This window comes from Panthera leo, assembly GCF_018350215.1.
Source record: "Panthera leo isolate Ple1 chromosome Y unlocalized genomic scaffold, P.leo_Ple1_pat1.1 chrY_random_Un_scaffold_79, whole genome shotgun sequence".
Classification (NCBI taxonomy): Eukaryota; Metazoa; Chordata; class Mammalia; order Carnivora; family Felidae; genus Panthera; species Panthera leo.
The window spans coordinates 479,234-496,682 of NW_024962233.1; the positions used below are offsets into that span (position 1 = coordinate 479,234).

The following is a 17,449-nucleotide window of genomic DNA, read 5'->3' on the forward strand; positions in this document are numbered from 1 at the left end:
TACATCGTCATTGACAGCTTCTGACAGCTTTCATACATTGCTTTAAAGGCCGTGGATGGAACGGCTTGACGAGTTGGCCTCCCAAGGAAAGGATATACAAGATTGATACATTTATGCTCCACATTCAGATTACTTAAATAACTGCATACATTTGAGGGCTAAGCGATCTACTGCAATCTGCTAAGAAAAATGTTTTTTTTCCACGCAGGGTTAATTGATCTTGTATTTCTCTACAATATCTTTCTCCGGACATGGCTCTAGCTCCTTTTCTCTTTTGCCTGGCAGCGCAGACGGTAGTTGTGCTATGCAAGCGAACGTCATAATCAGAATTTTGGACTCCGTCATTTCCGGCGGAGACATCTTGAGGTGTCGCATCGCGAGACGGCGAGGCTGGGGGGGACGTCAAGCGTCGTTTCTGAGTACTTTCTCCGGTTTCAGAGAGGCAAGTACTTTGCACCAAACAACCAGAAAATGTGTAAATTATTACTGGTTTCTTATGCCTTGATCGTAAGGGTGCCGTGTTGCTGTTTTAGTTCTAGCAGTCAGGAGGCTTCTAGCGTCGATTTTGTAACCGGAATTCTGTGTGAATGTATGTTGCCTATTTCTACCATTGCGTCTCTCTCTGTCTCCCTAAACTTCTCTCATGTTTTTCCGTGATTTCGGAGGGATATCCAAAATATCCATGATTTTTTAAAGTCCCTGTTTATTTGTGCCTAACTCATTATGTAGCGTAATTTGCCTTGCTTTTTATTTTCTTTTACAGGCTTTCCCCTTCATTTTCTTACATACCTCTTTTTGACTTTGTTCTTACCTTTAATCCTTCATTAAACTTAACTCTTTCCACCCATGTGTGTGTTTTTATTTATTTTATCATTTAGCACCTTGGGTATCCTACTTGCTGGATTTTCTGGACCTTTATAGTGAATGTTCCATGAGAGTGCAGAGCTTTGTCTCTTATTTGCTGTATATTACAAACGTCTGTATAGCTAACCGTGATGTAAAGTGGTACAGAGTAAACAAATGTATTATATTCTGGCTTTTCTGGCTTTCTGTACTTCACTTCTTGTCTCATTGATTTCTGCCTCTTAGCTGTTTCTGTGGTTTGTGTTTGTGTTTGTGTTTCTTTTCCCCCCTCAGGTAAGCTCTGTGTTGCAGGAGGTTGTGAAATATTCTGATATAGGTGCCTTGTACGTTTTTTTTTTTTTTTCTTTTGCAGTTTGTATTTACATTGTGTTCTCTTTCTGTCTCCCTCTTTTTCATTTTTTCCCCTCTGTTTCCCAGTTTTCTCTTGTTTTCTAATCTCTTGTGTTTCCTTCCCATGTTTGCCCTTGCATATTCCAAAAACACTTTTACAACCATTTTGTCATTTGCCACTATGCTGTACTGAAACTCACTTCTTACTTCAGCAGTCTCACTTTTTCCCTTTGTGCTTGGTTACTTTCCTCTTTTTCTTTTGACGATTATTCATTTTTTCATTCTCTTCATTTTCACAATATTTCATCTCCTCATCTGGTCATTAGTGTTTTGACTGTTTCTCAAGAGATTATGACTACCTGCTGATGGTCTCCCTGCATCTGCTTCCATGTAGTGTTAAGAAAAAAAATGAGTAAAATATAGGAACAAGGGTCAGGAATATTACTAAATGCTCTTCGTGTTTGTCTCCTTTTGCTTCTTTTTCCTGTCACCAAAACTTCTTAAGTCTTCTACTAGATAAAATTATAAACTTGAATTTTCTTGGATTTCATAGGACTTAATGTGAAAATGCCTCAGGAAGACTCATCATCATCTGCAGCTGCTGCTGCCTCTCAGAAACAAGAACAACTTAAAAACGGAAAGTTGATAGTTTTCTCTGTGGCTGCAGACCATCACAACAATGACTTCACTAAAGCCCCAACAACTCTGTCTAGTTTTGCCAGTAACATGCTTGGCACTGGCTCTGTCAAGAAGTTGGTAATCAAAAACTTTAAAGGTAACTTAATGATAATTTTTTTAAGATTTCAGTTTTAGCTTTTCATACCCTGTTGCTGCTTTTTTACTTTAAATTCAGAGAGATACAGTTAATATTTTTCGAGGTAGTTAATTTTTACAAGATTAGGAACATTGATTTTACACTCTGAAGACCTGAATCCTGGCCCCAGTTTAACCATGGAGTGACTCGAGACCTTTGGAAAATTACTCCACTCTTCAGTACTTTGTTTCTCTCTAAAGTACATTTATGCCCTCCCTTACTGTTTGAAATACTCTAGGTTGCCACACCGTTGTAGAATACATTCTCTTCCATCTTTTTAGTGAGTGGATCTATAATATTACTGAGAAAAGTTCTTACATGGGGAGTCCAAAGGCAACAATTTAAATTTTTAATAAGTTACAGAACAGGTGGTAAAAAATTGTGCATTTGGACATAAACAGTGAAACCATAATAAGATCCTTTATTAGGAGTAGATTTTAAATTTTGAAGAGATATTAATATAAAAATTAAAACTCATGATAATCATTGGTTTTTCATACAATTTTTATAGAATTAGCGTAATTTTTCATATAATATTTTCATATCGAATTCATAAAACAGAATCCTTACATGGTATTTTGTCATTTTATAAACCAGTGTTTTTGATATCTTGTCAAGATTCTCATTTTTTAGTTTACAGGTTTTAAAGGGCATATTCCAACCCCGTTGCCATCTTTAGTTGTCAAGAAAAAAATTAACTTTTTAAAATTTTAATTAATATTATTTAAAAACTTTTGAATTCAGTTATTTTCTGCTCAAAAAATAGTTTTGTAAGTAAATATCAAACAATCCAAAATTTATGAATAAGACCTCAAATTTTCTAGAACTTTTCAAAAGTAAATGTTCGTAACATTTTGCCCCTTGGTGTTTTGCTTTTTACCTTTTCGCCTTATCCAGAACCGAGTGCATGCTAGATTTATTATGCAGAAGTTTGACTCTAGATTGTTGAAGTTTCAAAAAGCAATCTTACTTTAGTGGCCAAGTAAGATTTCAAATAGCATGAATTATTTGAATTCATGTTATACTCATGCATTGTTGCATAGATTGAAAAATTTACTTTTTCCAATCTTTTTTGGTATATTTCAGCATTAGGGTGAATTTAAGGAACTGAAATGCTTTGGTCTGTGCATATGTTTTTCATTGTTTTAGTCAATATTACTAATTTGATCTGGGTTCTCATACTCAGGGCAGAGCTATATCAAGTATCTCTTAAAGTTATTTAAATAATTTTGACTGTTTTTTAAGTTTATTTGTTTTAAGACAGAGAGCACAAGCAGGGAAGGGGCAGAAAGAGAGGGAGAGGGAGAATCCCAAGCAGACTTCCCACTATCAGCACAGAACCTGACACAGGACTCGAATTCATGAAGCATGAAATCATGACCTGGGCCAAAATCAAGAGTTGGAAGCGTAACCAAGTGACCCACCCAGTTGCCTCTACAAATTTATACTCCTACGTAAAGGATATACAACATTTGCGGTTCTGTCTCATATGTTAAAATACTACAAATAAACTTAGAAAATATTCTGTTTTAGTGGGATGGAATATTGAAATAGTTCTGTAGATCATCATCATCCGATATCTGACTTTCAGGTGTTTTTGCTAACTTTTTTATATAAACTAGATTTGAAGCAACACTCATATTCCTTTTTCCGTGACATAATTAATAATGCTTTTCAGATTTTTAAAATAACTCATTTATTTCAGGGTAAAGTTTGTATTAAATGCTGCATAGAAGAAGGAATGGTTACCATCTTGGATAATAGTAAATTTTTTTGAGAGTGAGAGAGTGAATGTGGTACAAAGAAAAATAAACTTAATATTATATATATATACACATATATATATATGTAATTATAATTATATAATATATATTATATATACCATAACTGTGTATTTTATATATAAACCCTAATATATATGTTAATATATATTATATATAATGATTAATATAATCATATTAATTATATTATATTAAATATAGTGTAAATTTAGTTATATATAATTATTAATGGATATTAATAACTAATATATAATATATATTATATATAATGTAATTTTATATATATTATATATTAGCCTATATAGTTTCCCTTCCGAAGGGCCCACATCTTGGTTTTGATTGTTTTCTACCTCAGTTAATTTGTGCTTAATTTTGTATTATTTTTCTTCTTATTTTAGATTCACTTTATCTTTGCCAGCTTCTTAAGTATAACCTTATCATTTATTTGCAAGATTATTTTTGTTTAGTAATTTAAACATAAAAGTTTCTTGTTTTTTGTTGAGACTTTCTTTTACAAATTTTGTGCTGATATTTTTACTGAGGAGAAATTCACAAAGAATAAATTGGACGTTAACTTTTAAAGTATACAGTTGTACACTTAGCACTTGACGGTATTATGTAACTACTGCCTCAGTTTAATTGTGAAATATTTTAATAGGTAGAAAATGAAAACCTGTGTTCACAAGCATTATGATTTCTCTGCCCCATTCCTTTTCCTTTCATTTCTGTCCTCTCTCTACGAGGCAGTCAGCTCTCTGATTTCTGTCTTTATAGATTTGCCTCTTCTGGATGTTTCATTCTATAATCTTTTTTGTGCCTGGCTGAGTTCAGTTAGCATAGTGTTTTTGAAGTTCATTCAGGTTGTAGTATGTGTGAATGCTTCATTTTTATGGCTTAAATAAAATCCTATCATATGGATGTACATAGTGCCATGAACATTTATATACACTATTTTGTATGAATACCTGTTTTTAATTCTTTTGGATATACACTAGGAAGGGAATTGTGGGGTCATATGGTAATTTTATGGTTAATGGAAGAACTGCTAAATTTTCCACATTCTCCATACAATTTTATGTTCCTACCAGAGAAGTATAAGCGTTCTAGTTTTTCCACATCCTCTAAAAAACTTGTTATATCCTTCCTATTAAGTATAAAGTCGTATGTCATGATTTTGACTTGTATTAATCTATTACTATGTTGGGCAGCCTTTCATGGGTTACTTGGCCGTTTGTATATGTTCTTGAAAGTATCTGTTCAAATCTGCTGCCTAGTTATTAATTGGTTGATATTCTTTTTTGTGGATGAATTGCAACAGTTTTTTTTTTTTTATTCTGGATGCTTCATGTTTACCAGTTATTAGAAAATATTTTATTGTATCCTGATGGTTGTGTTTTGCTTTCTTTATTCCTTACCTTTGATCCACAAAAATTTCACATTTTAACTTAATGAACCCCAATACATTATCTTCTGTCACTTATGTTTTGGTGTCATGTGTGAATTTACTGCAAGGTCCAAGGTCACGAAGATTTATCCCTTTGTTTCTTACTAAAAGTTTTATAGATTTTGCTTTCGTATTTACATTTATGTCTTTGATCCATTTTGAATTGTGTTTTGATTATGACACTGACTTCGTTCTTTCATATGTGGGTATCTTGTCGTAGTACCATTTGCTGAAGTGACTATTCTTAACCCACTGAATGGCCTCAACAAGCTTTGTTTAAAATAAATTCATTATATTATAAATGTGTGAGGATATGTTACATGTTCTAGTATTTTGACATTGTCTCCCAAACAGTTATGCTATAAACTTTCATTTATTTATTAGATAAACCCCTGCCACTGGAAAACTACACTGAAGAAACATGGCAAAAGTTAAAAGAAGCTGTACAGGCTATCCAGAATAGTATCTCTGTTAAGTACAGCTTGGAGGAACTCTATCAGGTGTGTGTTACTTTTGGATACAGGTGTTCACTAATCATAATGGAATCAGGGTTTATAGTAATAATTGAATTATAATTCCTTGGATAATTTTTATCATCATGCATCGTAATCATGGGATCTACCAAGATTACAATCATGCAGTACACTTTGTGTATTTATGTTTGATTGATTTACTTAGTTACAATTATGTTGTGTATAATTTTGTACTTTTATGCATATATTCTTATTGTTCAGGGTATTTTATTTTATTTTATTAATTTTTAAATTTTAAATATAATTTATGATTAAGTTGGCTAACCCACAGTGGATGCAGTGTGCTCTTGGTTTTGGGGGTAGGTTCCTGTGATTCATTGCTTACGTACAGCACCCAGTGTTCATCCCAAAAAGTGCCCTCCTCAGTGCCCAATAACCCATTTTCCCCTCTCCCCTAGTGCCCCAATAAACCCTAGGTTTGTTCTCTGTATTTAAGAGAGTGTGTAACTATTTTTTCCCCTACCCTTACCCCATGGTCTTCTGTTTAGTTTCTCAAGATCCACACATGAGTGAAAACATATATGTCTCTTTCTCTTATTGACTTGCTTCACTTGGCATAATACCCTCCAGTTTGACTTGCTGCACTTTGCATAGTACCCTCCAGCCCCATCCACATTGCTGCAAATGGAAGGATTTCATTCTTTCTCATTGCCAACAAATATACGTGTGTGTGTGTGTGTGTGTGCGCGCGTGCGCGTGTTATGTATAGTATATATGTTATTAATATATTAATAATACTAATTTTATTATTATATTACATATTATTATATTACTATATAATATAATCTTTTATATATAATTTGTATTATATTATATTATCCATTTATCAGTTGATGGACGTTTAGGCCCTTTCCATAGTTTGGCTATTGTTGAAATTGGTGCTACAAACATTGGGGTACATGTGCCCCTGTGAATCAGCACTCCTGTATCCTTTGAATAAACTCCTAATCGTGCTATTGGTGGGTCATAGTGTAGTTGTATTTTTAATTCTTTGAGAAACCACCACGTTGTTTTCCAGAGCAGCTGCACCAGTTTGCATTCCCACCAACAGTGCAAGAGGGTTCTTGTTTCTCCACATCCTCGCCAGCATCTGTAGTTTCCTGAGTTGCTGATTTTAGCCTCTGTGACTGGTATGAGGTGGTATCTCACTGTGGTTTTGATTTGTATCTAGCTGATGATGAGCGATGTTGAGCATCTTTTCATGTGTCTGTTGGCCACCTGGATGTCTTCTTTGGAAAAGCGTCTATTCATTCATTCTACCCAATTCTCCAGATTACTTGTTTTTCACATGTTGAGTTTGCTAAGTTCTTTATAGGTTTTGGTTACTAACGCTTTATCCAGTATGTCGTTTGCAAATATCTTTTCCCTTTCTGTTGGTTGCCTTTTAGTTTTGTTGTTTCCTTTGCAGTGCAGAAACTTTTTATCTTCATGAGGTCTTGATAGTTCAGTTTTGCTTTTAATTCCCTTGCCAAGAGATACAGGAGTGCTGAGACATAGGGGCACTTGTACCCCAATGTTTATAGCAGCACTTTCAACAATAGCCAAATTATGGAAAGAGCCTAAATGTCCATCAATTGATGACTGGATAAAGAAATTTTGGTTTATATACACAATGCAATACTACATGGCAATGAGAAAGAATGGAATATGGCCTTTTGTAGCAACGTGGATGCAACTGGAGAGTGTTGCTCCTCTTGGCTTGTTGTTCCTCCCTTGGCTTTGGAGACCTGTTGAGCATCTGAGGTCAACGAGGTTGTTGCCTGTTTTCTCCTCTAGGATTTTGATGGTTTCCTGTCTCACAGTTAGGTTTTTCATCCATTCTGAGTTGTTGTTGTTGTTTTTTTTAATGTATGGTGTAAGAAAGTGGTCCAGTTTCATTCTTCTGCATGTTGCTGGCCAGTTCTTCCACCGCCATTTGCTAAAGAGACTGTCTTTTTTCCAGGGGATACCCTTTCCTGTTTTGTCAGAAATTAGTTGGCTATACATTTCTGGGTCCAATTCTAGGTTCTCTGTTCTATTCCAGTGGTCTGTGTGTGTGTTTTTGTGCCAGTACCATACTGTCTTGATGTAGTAAATGCTGAAGTCTAGGATTGTGATGCCTCCTGCTTTGGTTTTCTTTTTCAACATTACTCTGGCTGTTTGGGGTCTTTTGTGGTTCCATACACATGTTGGGATTGGCTTGTCCTAGCTTTGAGAAGAATGCCAGTGCAATTTTGGATGAGGTTACATTAAACATGTAGATTGACTAGGGTAGTATTGACATTTTGACAATATTTATTCTTCCAGTCCATAAGCGTGAAATGTTTTTCCATTTCTTTGTGTCTTCTTCACTTTCCTTCACAAGTCTTCTATAGTTTTCAGCATACACATCTTTGTAGACTACATCTTTGTATAGACTATCTTTGAGTAGACTACGTCTTTGGTTAGGTTTATTCCTGGCTATTTTATGATTCTTGGTGCAATTGTAAATGGGATTGATTTCTTGATTTCTCTTTCTTTTGCTTCACGATTGGTGTATAGAAATGCAACTGATTTCTGTACATTGATTTTGTGTCCTGTGACTTTGCTGGATTAATGTATCAGTTCAAGCAACTTTTTGGTGGAGACTTTCAGGTTTTCCATGTTAGAGTATTATGCCATCTGTGAAAAGTGAGTTTGACTGACTCTTTGACAATTTTTATGCCTTTCATTTCATTTTGTTGTCTGATTGCTGATGCTAGCACTTTCAGCACAATGTTAAACAACAGTGGTGAGAGTGGACATCCCTGTCATGTTCCTGATCTCAGGGGGAAAGCTATGTTTTTCCCCACTGAGGATGGTACTGGCTGTGAGGTTTTCTTATATGGCTTTTATGATGTTCCATTGTTCAAGTTATTTTAGTTAAATGTAATTTAGCCTGGTCCTGTACATGTTTTTTCTTAGTTTAAAAAGAACCTAGGCATGCTTATGTAGCTCTGACAATTAAGCCTCCAAAAGGCTCTATTACTGAAATGTAGCATACTTTTTCTTTATTAAATGTGCCTTTGGTCATAAAGTTTTGGTTAGACTCTAGAACTCTTATAATGTTGATTCTGAACATTCTTGCCAGATGAATTCTTTGTTTAATGAGGAGTGAGAGCTTTGCACTATTGGTGACTTCACTGCAGTGGTCAGTAGGGTGTATTTTAATATAAACAAATGGTTTGTTTTATTGTTTGTTATAGGAATTGAAAGTCACACTTAATAAGATTGTGTTTCATTGTATTGTACACATTTTTAAAATGTATTTTCTAATTTTAAAATTTTAAAGAAAGATTGTAATCTTTTAAAAATTCTGAAAATTAAGACGTGGTTTAACGTATGGTTTGAACAGCTAATTTCAGAGAATTATTTTTAAATTAAAGAAAGCTGATTACTATGAATGTCTTGGTGCTTAGAATTACTCATAAAGAATGGGTTTGTACATACTGATTGAGATGGAAGACTTTAAATTCATTTTCTTAGGGTTCAGATACTGCAAATTTTGAAATAGCTTTTCATCATTTAATAGTCATGAATATATTCATGACATTCCTATTCACTTATTAATTCATATAAAATAAGTTCACAATCAGTGGTCCGTATATAATCAACAGTTGTAGACAAAGTAACTTTATTTTGCATTTTTTCAACTTAAGCACAAAAATTTCATTTTTTCAGAGTGTTGAAAACCTTTGCTCCTACAATTTATCTGCAAACTTGTATAAACAGTTGAAGCAGCTTTGTGAACACCACCTCAAAGCACAAATTCATCAATTCAGAGAGTATCCTTTTTTTTCCTCTTTGAGTTGTTTCCTGTCTTTTGTCAAATTTTCCATGTCAGTATCTATCAAGTGGAATAATTTACTTGGTATATGGGATTAATGTTATTTTTGTTCTCTTTGTGTTCTGTTTAAGACAGACATCCTTGGACCTGAGGTTATCATTAAGCAGTTTTAAATACTGTCTTTTAGAAGTCATATCTTCCGTTTGCAGAATGTGTGTTAATGTTAGAATATAAAGTTTTTCTTAACATTACCTCATGGATTCTGTGGATAATGGCCCTTTTCTAAAGAAAATGGATAAATGCTGGCAAAATCATAGCAGACAAATGGTAGAGTATAGAAATTATATTTTTAGTTCAGAGAATTATCATGGAATGTGTTAAATGGTTCTGTAAATGAAAAACTTCAAACTGTAGTTAGCCCATACTTTATTTAAAAGCTTCTGGAAGTACTTTTATGGTAGACCAAAATTTTCAGTTCTTTAACGTTTTAATTTTAATTTATTTATTCGCTTACAATTAGGTGTTTTTTTCCAAACAGATAATTATACTTTAGATGTAATTGAGTTTAACATTAATAGGAGCTTAAACAAGAGGCACGAAATGTATGTCAGATTTAGTCTTACTAAATAGTGTGTGAAATTAGTAATTTATCATCTGAGTTTTGAATATATGGAGGAATGTGTAGTAGAGCTATAACAAAGCTATACTAAATAAGATAGATAAACCTGTAAATACTTCAACACAAAATATGTCTATATTTTGAAAATGAAAATATGTAAATTGTGTTTGCTTTTCTATTTGGCAGAATAAAGCATAAGGTACTATGATATGTTGATACTATTATTAGATTTAAAAGTTTATTTAAGGTATAAAAACAAAACTGCAGTGAGTTTAAATCTTCACTAATGGAAAACATTTCTCTCAGTTTCATATGTAAAGAATAAAAACTAGAATAGACTAAACAGTTCAATAAAATAGTGATACTGAAGAGTTTATATTTTTAAAATATAAAAGGAGGTCCCCACATGAATCATGACATGAAAGTATTTATCTAATTGGTTTTAATGAATTGCCAAGCATATTGGCTGATTTAGTTCTTTGTATTTGGAGTTGTTATTCTCACTCATTCGGACAATAAGATGTGTCCTAAGTCATTGATGGCTCCCACATCCCATCTTTCTAGTTTTCTTTGTTTAAAAAAGTAATTGTGGGTCTTGGTTAAAAATGAGGGCTGTAATCCATACAAATACCAATTTCTTTTAACCTCCCCAAAAGTGTTAACATGGCAAAATTCTCTCAACAGCATAATAACCCCTTCCCACAACATTTCCAGATGTCCTCTGTAGTGTTAAAAGAGGAATCAGCAAAAGAGGTGCCATAAATGTTTTAAGTTAGAAGCAAAAAAAGTAGACATTTTCTAAAAACAGTGTATTTATGGCTACAGTTGTTGCTGATGTTAATTGTACAAGCATATTTTAAATCCTACACAGTTGATTACACCATTTATAATGATGGTGAACTTGCCACAAAATTAAGTGTGTGTGAAATAATATGCCATGCATGTTGATTATTCCATGCAATATGTAAAAATCATTCTGAAAAATATTTCCTGGAAAATTCTTACTCTTTTAAGATGTAGTTCAAAGGTTATCATTTCTTTCATGCTTTCTAGGCTATTCCACTCTGGCTTTTATTCCACCCTAGTTTTCTTTTGCTTCTCATTTGCTTTCTCCCATCTCTTTGTATTATAGCACTTAAAAGCATGTTTGTAATATAGCACTTAAAAGGTGTGTTTAAAGCATTAATGCTCTATTTCCTTTTGTAGATTATGAATTCTTTACCAAGTTTTTTGGTATAATAGAGTCATCACATTGTGCAAGTTTAAGATGTACAGTGTGATGATTTGGTAACGTCTGTATACTGCAAAATGATTACTACGGTAGAATTAGCTAATACCTCAATTACCACTTTTCATCATTACCATTAACTTTTTGTGGTGATAACAGTTAAGTATCTGTTCTATTAGCAACTGCCAAGTATCTTTCCAGCACATATGGTGATTAACTTCATCACCATGCTTACATTGGATCTCCAAAATTTATTCATATTACAAGTGAAAGTTCATGCCCTTTGGTAATTTATTTTAAAATTTAAATGATTAAAACCTTATTTCTTTACAAATTAATTACATTTTCATTAATATATTAGTATAACTTGAATTTAATACCTAAAGTTTTGTCAGTTTAATTTTTTAGTACGGTAAGTATTAGCAGATACTTACACTGGTGATAATTCTTTGCTTTCATCAGTACTTTTTAAAAATATGAAGGGGACTTGAGACAATAATGTGTGAGAACTGCTCTTCTTATATATGCTCACATCGCAGTTAATTTGTACATAGCCAGTATATTCATAATAAAGAAGTTTGTACATAACCAGTATATTCATTATAAAGAATTCTCTTCCTGCTGTGTGTGTTTTTAAATAAAAGCGGTGAAATGTTATATTTGTACACGGCCTTGGTCTTCGTAAGTATTGCTGTTAATTTTCCATATTTCCTCTTCTTTTATGGTACAGCTCTGTCTTATATTTTCAGTCTGCTGAAAATGTATATGTAGGTGTTTTTCAAAGATGTGTTGAGCAGACTATACTTACCACTAATATTCATATATCGGCAGTTTTTACATAAAATAACCCATTAATAAATTTTCTTTATATATTTCTATTAATCTTTATTATTTAAGAACTAGCAGCGTAGAAAAGAGTGAAAAATTTGAAAGGTTATCTTTACCAGAGAAATAAATACATTATTGCCCATGTTTGATTGATAAGAATGTTATAAATTATGTGCTTTTCTTAAGAGTTAAGTTTTTATTTGATGGGATGATAATTTAACCAAAAAATCTTTGAGACGTAGTGTTTTACCTTTATTTTTTTATTTCTAACAGAGCATGATTAGGAACATTTTTCTGTTCCTAGATAGAACTTATGCGTTTCAAATTTTGATGTTGTCTTCAATTTGGTAAGATACAAATAATTACTTAAAACACTGTTACATGTGATTTATAATCACCTCCTTTATCTTCTGAGAGAAAACACAATAAGAGAAAAATCATTTTCAAAATGTGTATTTCTTTGTATCCTAAAACTTTGACTTTTTTTTTTTTTTTTTAATTTTTTTTTTTCAACATTTTTTATTTATTTTTGGGACAGAGAGAGACAGAGCATGAACGGGGGAGGGGCAGAGAGAGAGGGAGACACAGAATCGGAAACAGGCTCCAGGCTCCGAGCCATCAGCCCAGAGCCTGACGCGGGGCTCGAACTCACGGACCGCGAGATCGTGACCTGGCTGAAGTCGGACGCTTAACCGACTGCGCCACCCAGGCGCCCCAAAACTTTGACTTTTTTAAAATGATATTTGAGTACATGGTAACACAGTTTTAAGTGTTACTTTATAATTTACCTCAATTTAAAAACATGTCTTAATTAGGAAACATACTAGTTCTAGAATCTAATCTAGGACACTGAATCCCATTTGAAATACTTCGTTATAAAACACTAGAAGGTCACTAAGTTGATATTAATGTCGATATTATTCATACCATTGTGCTTATTATGAAGGCTAAAAATCTAAGGCCAGTTTAGAAGCTTTAGCGTCCTAAATTTTGCTTAATTTTTAAGAAATTACTGAATTATACATGTCATCCACTGTGCCTTATTTACACTGAAATCTTATTTAGTGATTTCAGACCATCAAAAAACAAAATAGAAATATTTATCCAACTGTAGATACAGTGAATTTAACATCAAGTTATATTTTGTTTTGACTGGGAAATGCATTATATACACAGAAGTGTAACTGATGGGGAAAATATAAGCCAAAATTTAGGCAGATTTTTTGTTTGTTTTAGGGATATGGGCCTTGAATTATTTAAATCATATATAATTTGTGATCAGAATGTTCGTAGCAGGACCATAGATGGAATTCTTGTGTTGATTGCGAAAGAAAGAAATGGCGAAATGGTTGATCGATGTCTTATTCAAAGGCTTGTAACTATGCTTTCGGATTTGCGGGTAAGTAATTCCTTAACTTTCATTAAATTGAAACTGATTTCTAATGTGATATCTTAAAGATAACTTTTAACTAAGTTTCTTTTATATATTCCATTATTAGATTTACCAAGAATCTTTTGAGAGTAAATTCTTAGAAGAAACAAGCAGGTTCTATGCAGCAGAGGGAAGGAAGCTAGTGCAAAAAAAAGAGGTATTTGAGATCAAGATGATAATTATAAATTCTTTCAATATCCATAGAAAAGATTATTAAAATGTAAAGAACCATGTTTCTTTATAATTCCTATAAATTTTGAGAAACCTTTCTTCCTGACAATTTTTTATTCTTTTTTTTCTTTTTTGGTCAGTTATGCTAAAGATTTGTCTACTTGGTTGATCTTTTCAAAGAAGCAACTCTTGGTATGGTTAATTTTTTTTCTATTGTTTTTTTTTTTCATTTCTCTCTCATTAAATTCTATGCTAAATATTGTTTCTTCATTTGCTTTCATTTTACTTTGTCTTTTTCCAGTGTCTTTAGATAGAAAGTAGGGTTTTTTTTTTAAAGTTTATTTTGTTTTGAGGTCTTTGTTTTTCTGATGTAATTATTTATAACCATAAATTTTCTTCTAAATAATGTGTTAGCTGCCATATTAAGTTTAGGTATGTTCTAGCCCCGTTTTCACCTATTTTAAGGTACTTTGTAGTTTCTCTTTGATTTCTTCATTGACACCTTGATTATTGAGAAATGTGTTGTCTAATTTCCACATATTTGTGACTTTCTCAAATTTTCTTATTTTCCCATGTTTCACTCCATTTTGATGAATGAGCACAGTTTTTATAATTTCATTCATTTAAAATTTATTTGCTTGTTTTGTGACTTGATGAGGTCTGTCTTGCAGAATATTCTGTGTGCACACTGAGCAGAAGTGTATTCTGTTGTTGAGTGGAGTGTTCTATAAATACTTTTTCGTGTTTAGTGTTGTTAAAGTATTATGTTAACTTGCTGGTTTCTGTCTGAGTACTCTATCCATTATTTTGGATATAATATATGTCCTTTTATATATCATGTACATTCTGTATGTACTGTGCATCATAGATCTGTATGTAGTCAAGTCATCAGCTTTTGTTGAATTTTCAGTGTTTCTCTTCATTTATAACAGCCCTTTGCTTCATGTATTTTATATTTTTGTTTGGTTATATTAAATTTTCAAACCATGGATTCCAGTTACAAGCTGTAACCAGTTTAATAATTCTTGACATTCTGACTTGATAGAAACAAAATGACCATATAGCTGTGCCTTTCAAGGTTATGACACTAAATTGATTTAAAAGAGGAATGTTTTTGTTTGCTTGCTACAAAAACTTTGTAACTTTCGTTCTTTAAGTCCCATGATTCTTAAAATAGGAAGGTAAAAATTTTATTTTCAGATTCCTGGGTGTCTTTACCACATCAAGAAGCTCCTAGAAGGAGAAGTAGACAGAGTTAGAACCTACCTATGCCTTAACACACAGTAAGAATTACATATTTTGTATTTGTATATGTAATTTCTATATACCATATTTATATACACTTTGATTTTGCTTTACTTAGATCAGAAATTATCAGGGACACCTGGGTGGCTTAGTCAGTTAAGCATCTGACTTCACCTTGCCTCAGTTCATGTCTGTGCTGATAACTCAGAGCATGGAGCCTGCTTTGGATTCTGTGTCTCCCTCTTTCTCTGCCCCTACCCTGATCGTGTGCATGCTTTCTCTCTCTCACTGTATCTCAAAAATAAATGTTAAAAAACTTTTAAGTTGTCGTATGATAGGATTAAATAATGTAGTTCTTCACCTTTTTTGCTTAGTTCCTGCCTTTCTCCTTTCTTCATTTGTATCAAAAAGATGGGAAAGCCTGACAAATAAAAATTTCTTCGTAAGTTTATTTTTTAGTTTTTTGGATGAGTGGGAAACTTTAGAAAATTTGTTGTTGGTCTTGTTTAATTAGAGGTAAAATAGTAATTTTTATGTAAACTAGATGTTTATTATTATCACATAATTTTCTGTAGTTATGTAATGATAATTATAACTCTGAAATCAGAAGTTCATGCAATGAAATTCAGTCTCCTGAAGACCAGACTACAAATCTTATGGCACTCGTACATGCATAACAATGTAAAACAGAAATCAGGACAGATGACAATAATATATGCAGCAGGGTTTTGGAAAACCGTTTTAACTCTCCATTAGGAGAATCTTGCAGTGATTCTAAACTCGTTTTTTTAAACAGGAAACAACTGATCACTATGCTAGAAAAGCAGCTTCTAGGTGAACACTTATCAGCAGTTCTTCAGAAAGGTAAATGAGAATATGTATGTTTTGAGAAGGCATTATTAAAGAAAATAATTTTATTTTTTTACATTTTTAAATGATTTTAATTATTAATGCATTCTGTGTGTAAGTCTTCCTTTAAAATGATTGATAAAACCAGATACAATTTTTTTCTCATTCTCTCATTTGCCAAAGCAGTTTGTGTCATGTAGTATATTCAGGGTTTTTTTATAAGAATACTAAATGAGAGTTACACATATACCTTGAGATAGTAATGTGCTCAAGCTTTATTTTTGGCTGATGTTTTAAAAATAGTCTGTATTGTTACCTTTTTTTCTGGTGTTTTAAAATTTTAGATTGTAGGTTAGGGCTGTTGAGCACATGTTTTGCTTCTGGTATTTTCCCTTTTCTTCACGTAAAGGCAACATTTGTTCAACAAATTTGTGATGAGCTTTTGCTTCTTGGTGCAAAATAAATGGATTCAATACAGGACATAATTTTTTAGAAAACCTTATTAAATGAGTGCATGTAAACTAAAACCTAACGTTGAAAAGAAGTACATTATTGAAAGGAGAGTCTGTGTCTAGTGACCTCCCACGAGGAAAAGATTTAGGCATGATCATAAACAGGGAATCCTGGTGTTGCTGAAGTATACTTAACAAGGCTTTAGGGAATAGTGAATGTTAGTTTAAACTGGAGAGAGTAAGTGTAGTTGATCACATTGGCCTTTTGAAAAATTGGATTATATTCTAGATATGATTAAAATCTTCTTGAGCACAAAGAGCATGTAGGAGAATATTGTAGTAACTTTTTAGACAGATGGAGCCTTGATTTTATGGTTGAAGAAGGGAGAATGTCATATTAATTAAGGTAATTTTATTCTTGGGAAAGGACTTTTTCGTATGTTAATCCAGAGTATTCTATAATTTTAAGTTTTATTCCTGTCCACAGTATACATTTGGTTATTATTTTTCCTTATCACTTGAAGTGCCTTGTAAATAAATTAAATACATAAAATTTAACTATATTTTAATTTATCTTATTTCATCTCTTTCCATCTCATTTCATTCCATATCATTTAATCTCATTTCATTTCACTTGAAGAGAGAGTGACCCTGATGAGAGGGCCAAAGGGAGAGAGAGAGAATCCTAAGAAGGCTCTACACTTGTTGTTGAACCTGACACAGGCTCAGTCTCATGAACCTGGGATCATGACCTGAGCCACTGAAACCCAGAGTTGGATGTTCAGCTGACTGACCCAACCAGGCACCCCTAACTATTTATTTGACAACAGAAATATAGAGTGGGGAGAGCACCAGTACTGTGAATTTTTCTATTAGAAGGAAATTCATATCATCAGAAAGGTATTTCAGATATTTGAAATTAAAATGAAATAGAGTCAGAAGAACTCATAATTTAAAATTTTTCTATCATCTTATTTTTTTTTTATTTTTGGAATATGAATGCAGCTGGGTGAGGTGTCCAGGACCACCCTCAAGTTCAGCAATTTGCTAAAAAGTACTCCCAAGAATTCAGAAA

At 32.7% G+C, this 17,449-nt stretch overlaps 1 protein-coding gene across 2 annotated transcripts; it reads left to right on the top strand.

The window, feature by feature from the left end:
* Positions 1-313: 313 nt before the first annotated feature.
* Positions 314-17,449, top strand: LOC122212838 (cullin-4B-like). Of its 2 annotated transcripts, XM_042926813.1 has the most exons (11): positions 320-442; positions 1,748-1,969; positions 5,618-5,733; positions 9,445-9,548; positions 9,808-9,877; positions 12,499-12,572; positions 13,462-13,624; positions 13,725-13,814; positions 15,029-15,111; positions 15,870-15,937; positions 17,380-17,449. In XM_042926813.1, the coding sequence occupies exons 2-11, from the start codon at positions 1,762-1,764 to the stop codon at positions 17,385-17,387; spliced, it is 984 nt and encodes a 327-aa protein (XP_042782747.1). In that variant the 5' UTR covers positions 320-442; positions 1,748-1,761; the 3' UTR covers positions 17,388-17,449. The 2 variants fall into 2 exon arrangements, with proteins under 2 accessions (XP_042782748.1, XP_042782747.1); XM_042926814.1 differs by lacking the exons at positions 15,870-15,937; positions 17,380-17,449 and adding an exon at positions 15,448-15,516 and having other exon boundaries at positions 314-442.

Coding starts and splice junctions, on each gene's coding strand:
- LOC122212838 (XM_042926813.1), top strand. CDS start 1,762: ATGCCTCAGGAAGACTCATCATCATCTGCAGCTGCTGCTGCCTCTCAG. Junction 9,549..9,807: donor CAAATTCATCAATTCAGAGA/GTATCCTTTTTT, acceptor ACATTACCTCAT/GGATTCTGTGGATAATGGCC. Junction 15,112..15,869: donor TACCTATGCCTTAACACACA/GTAAGAATTACA, acceptor TTTTTTAAACAG/GAAACAACTGATCACTATGC.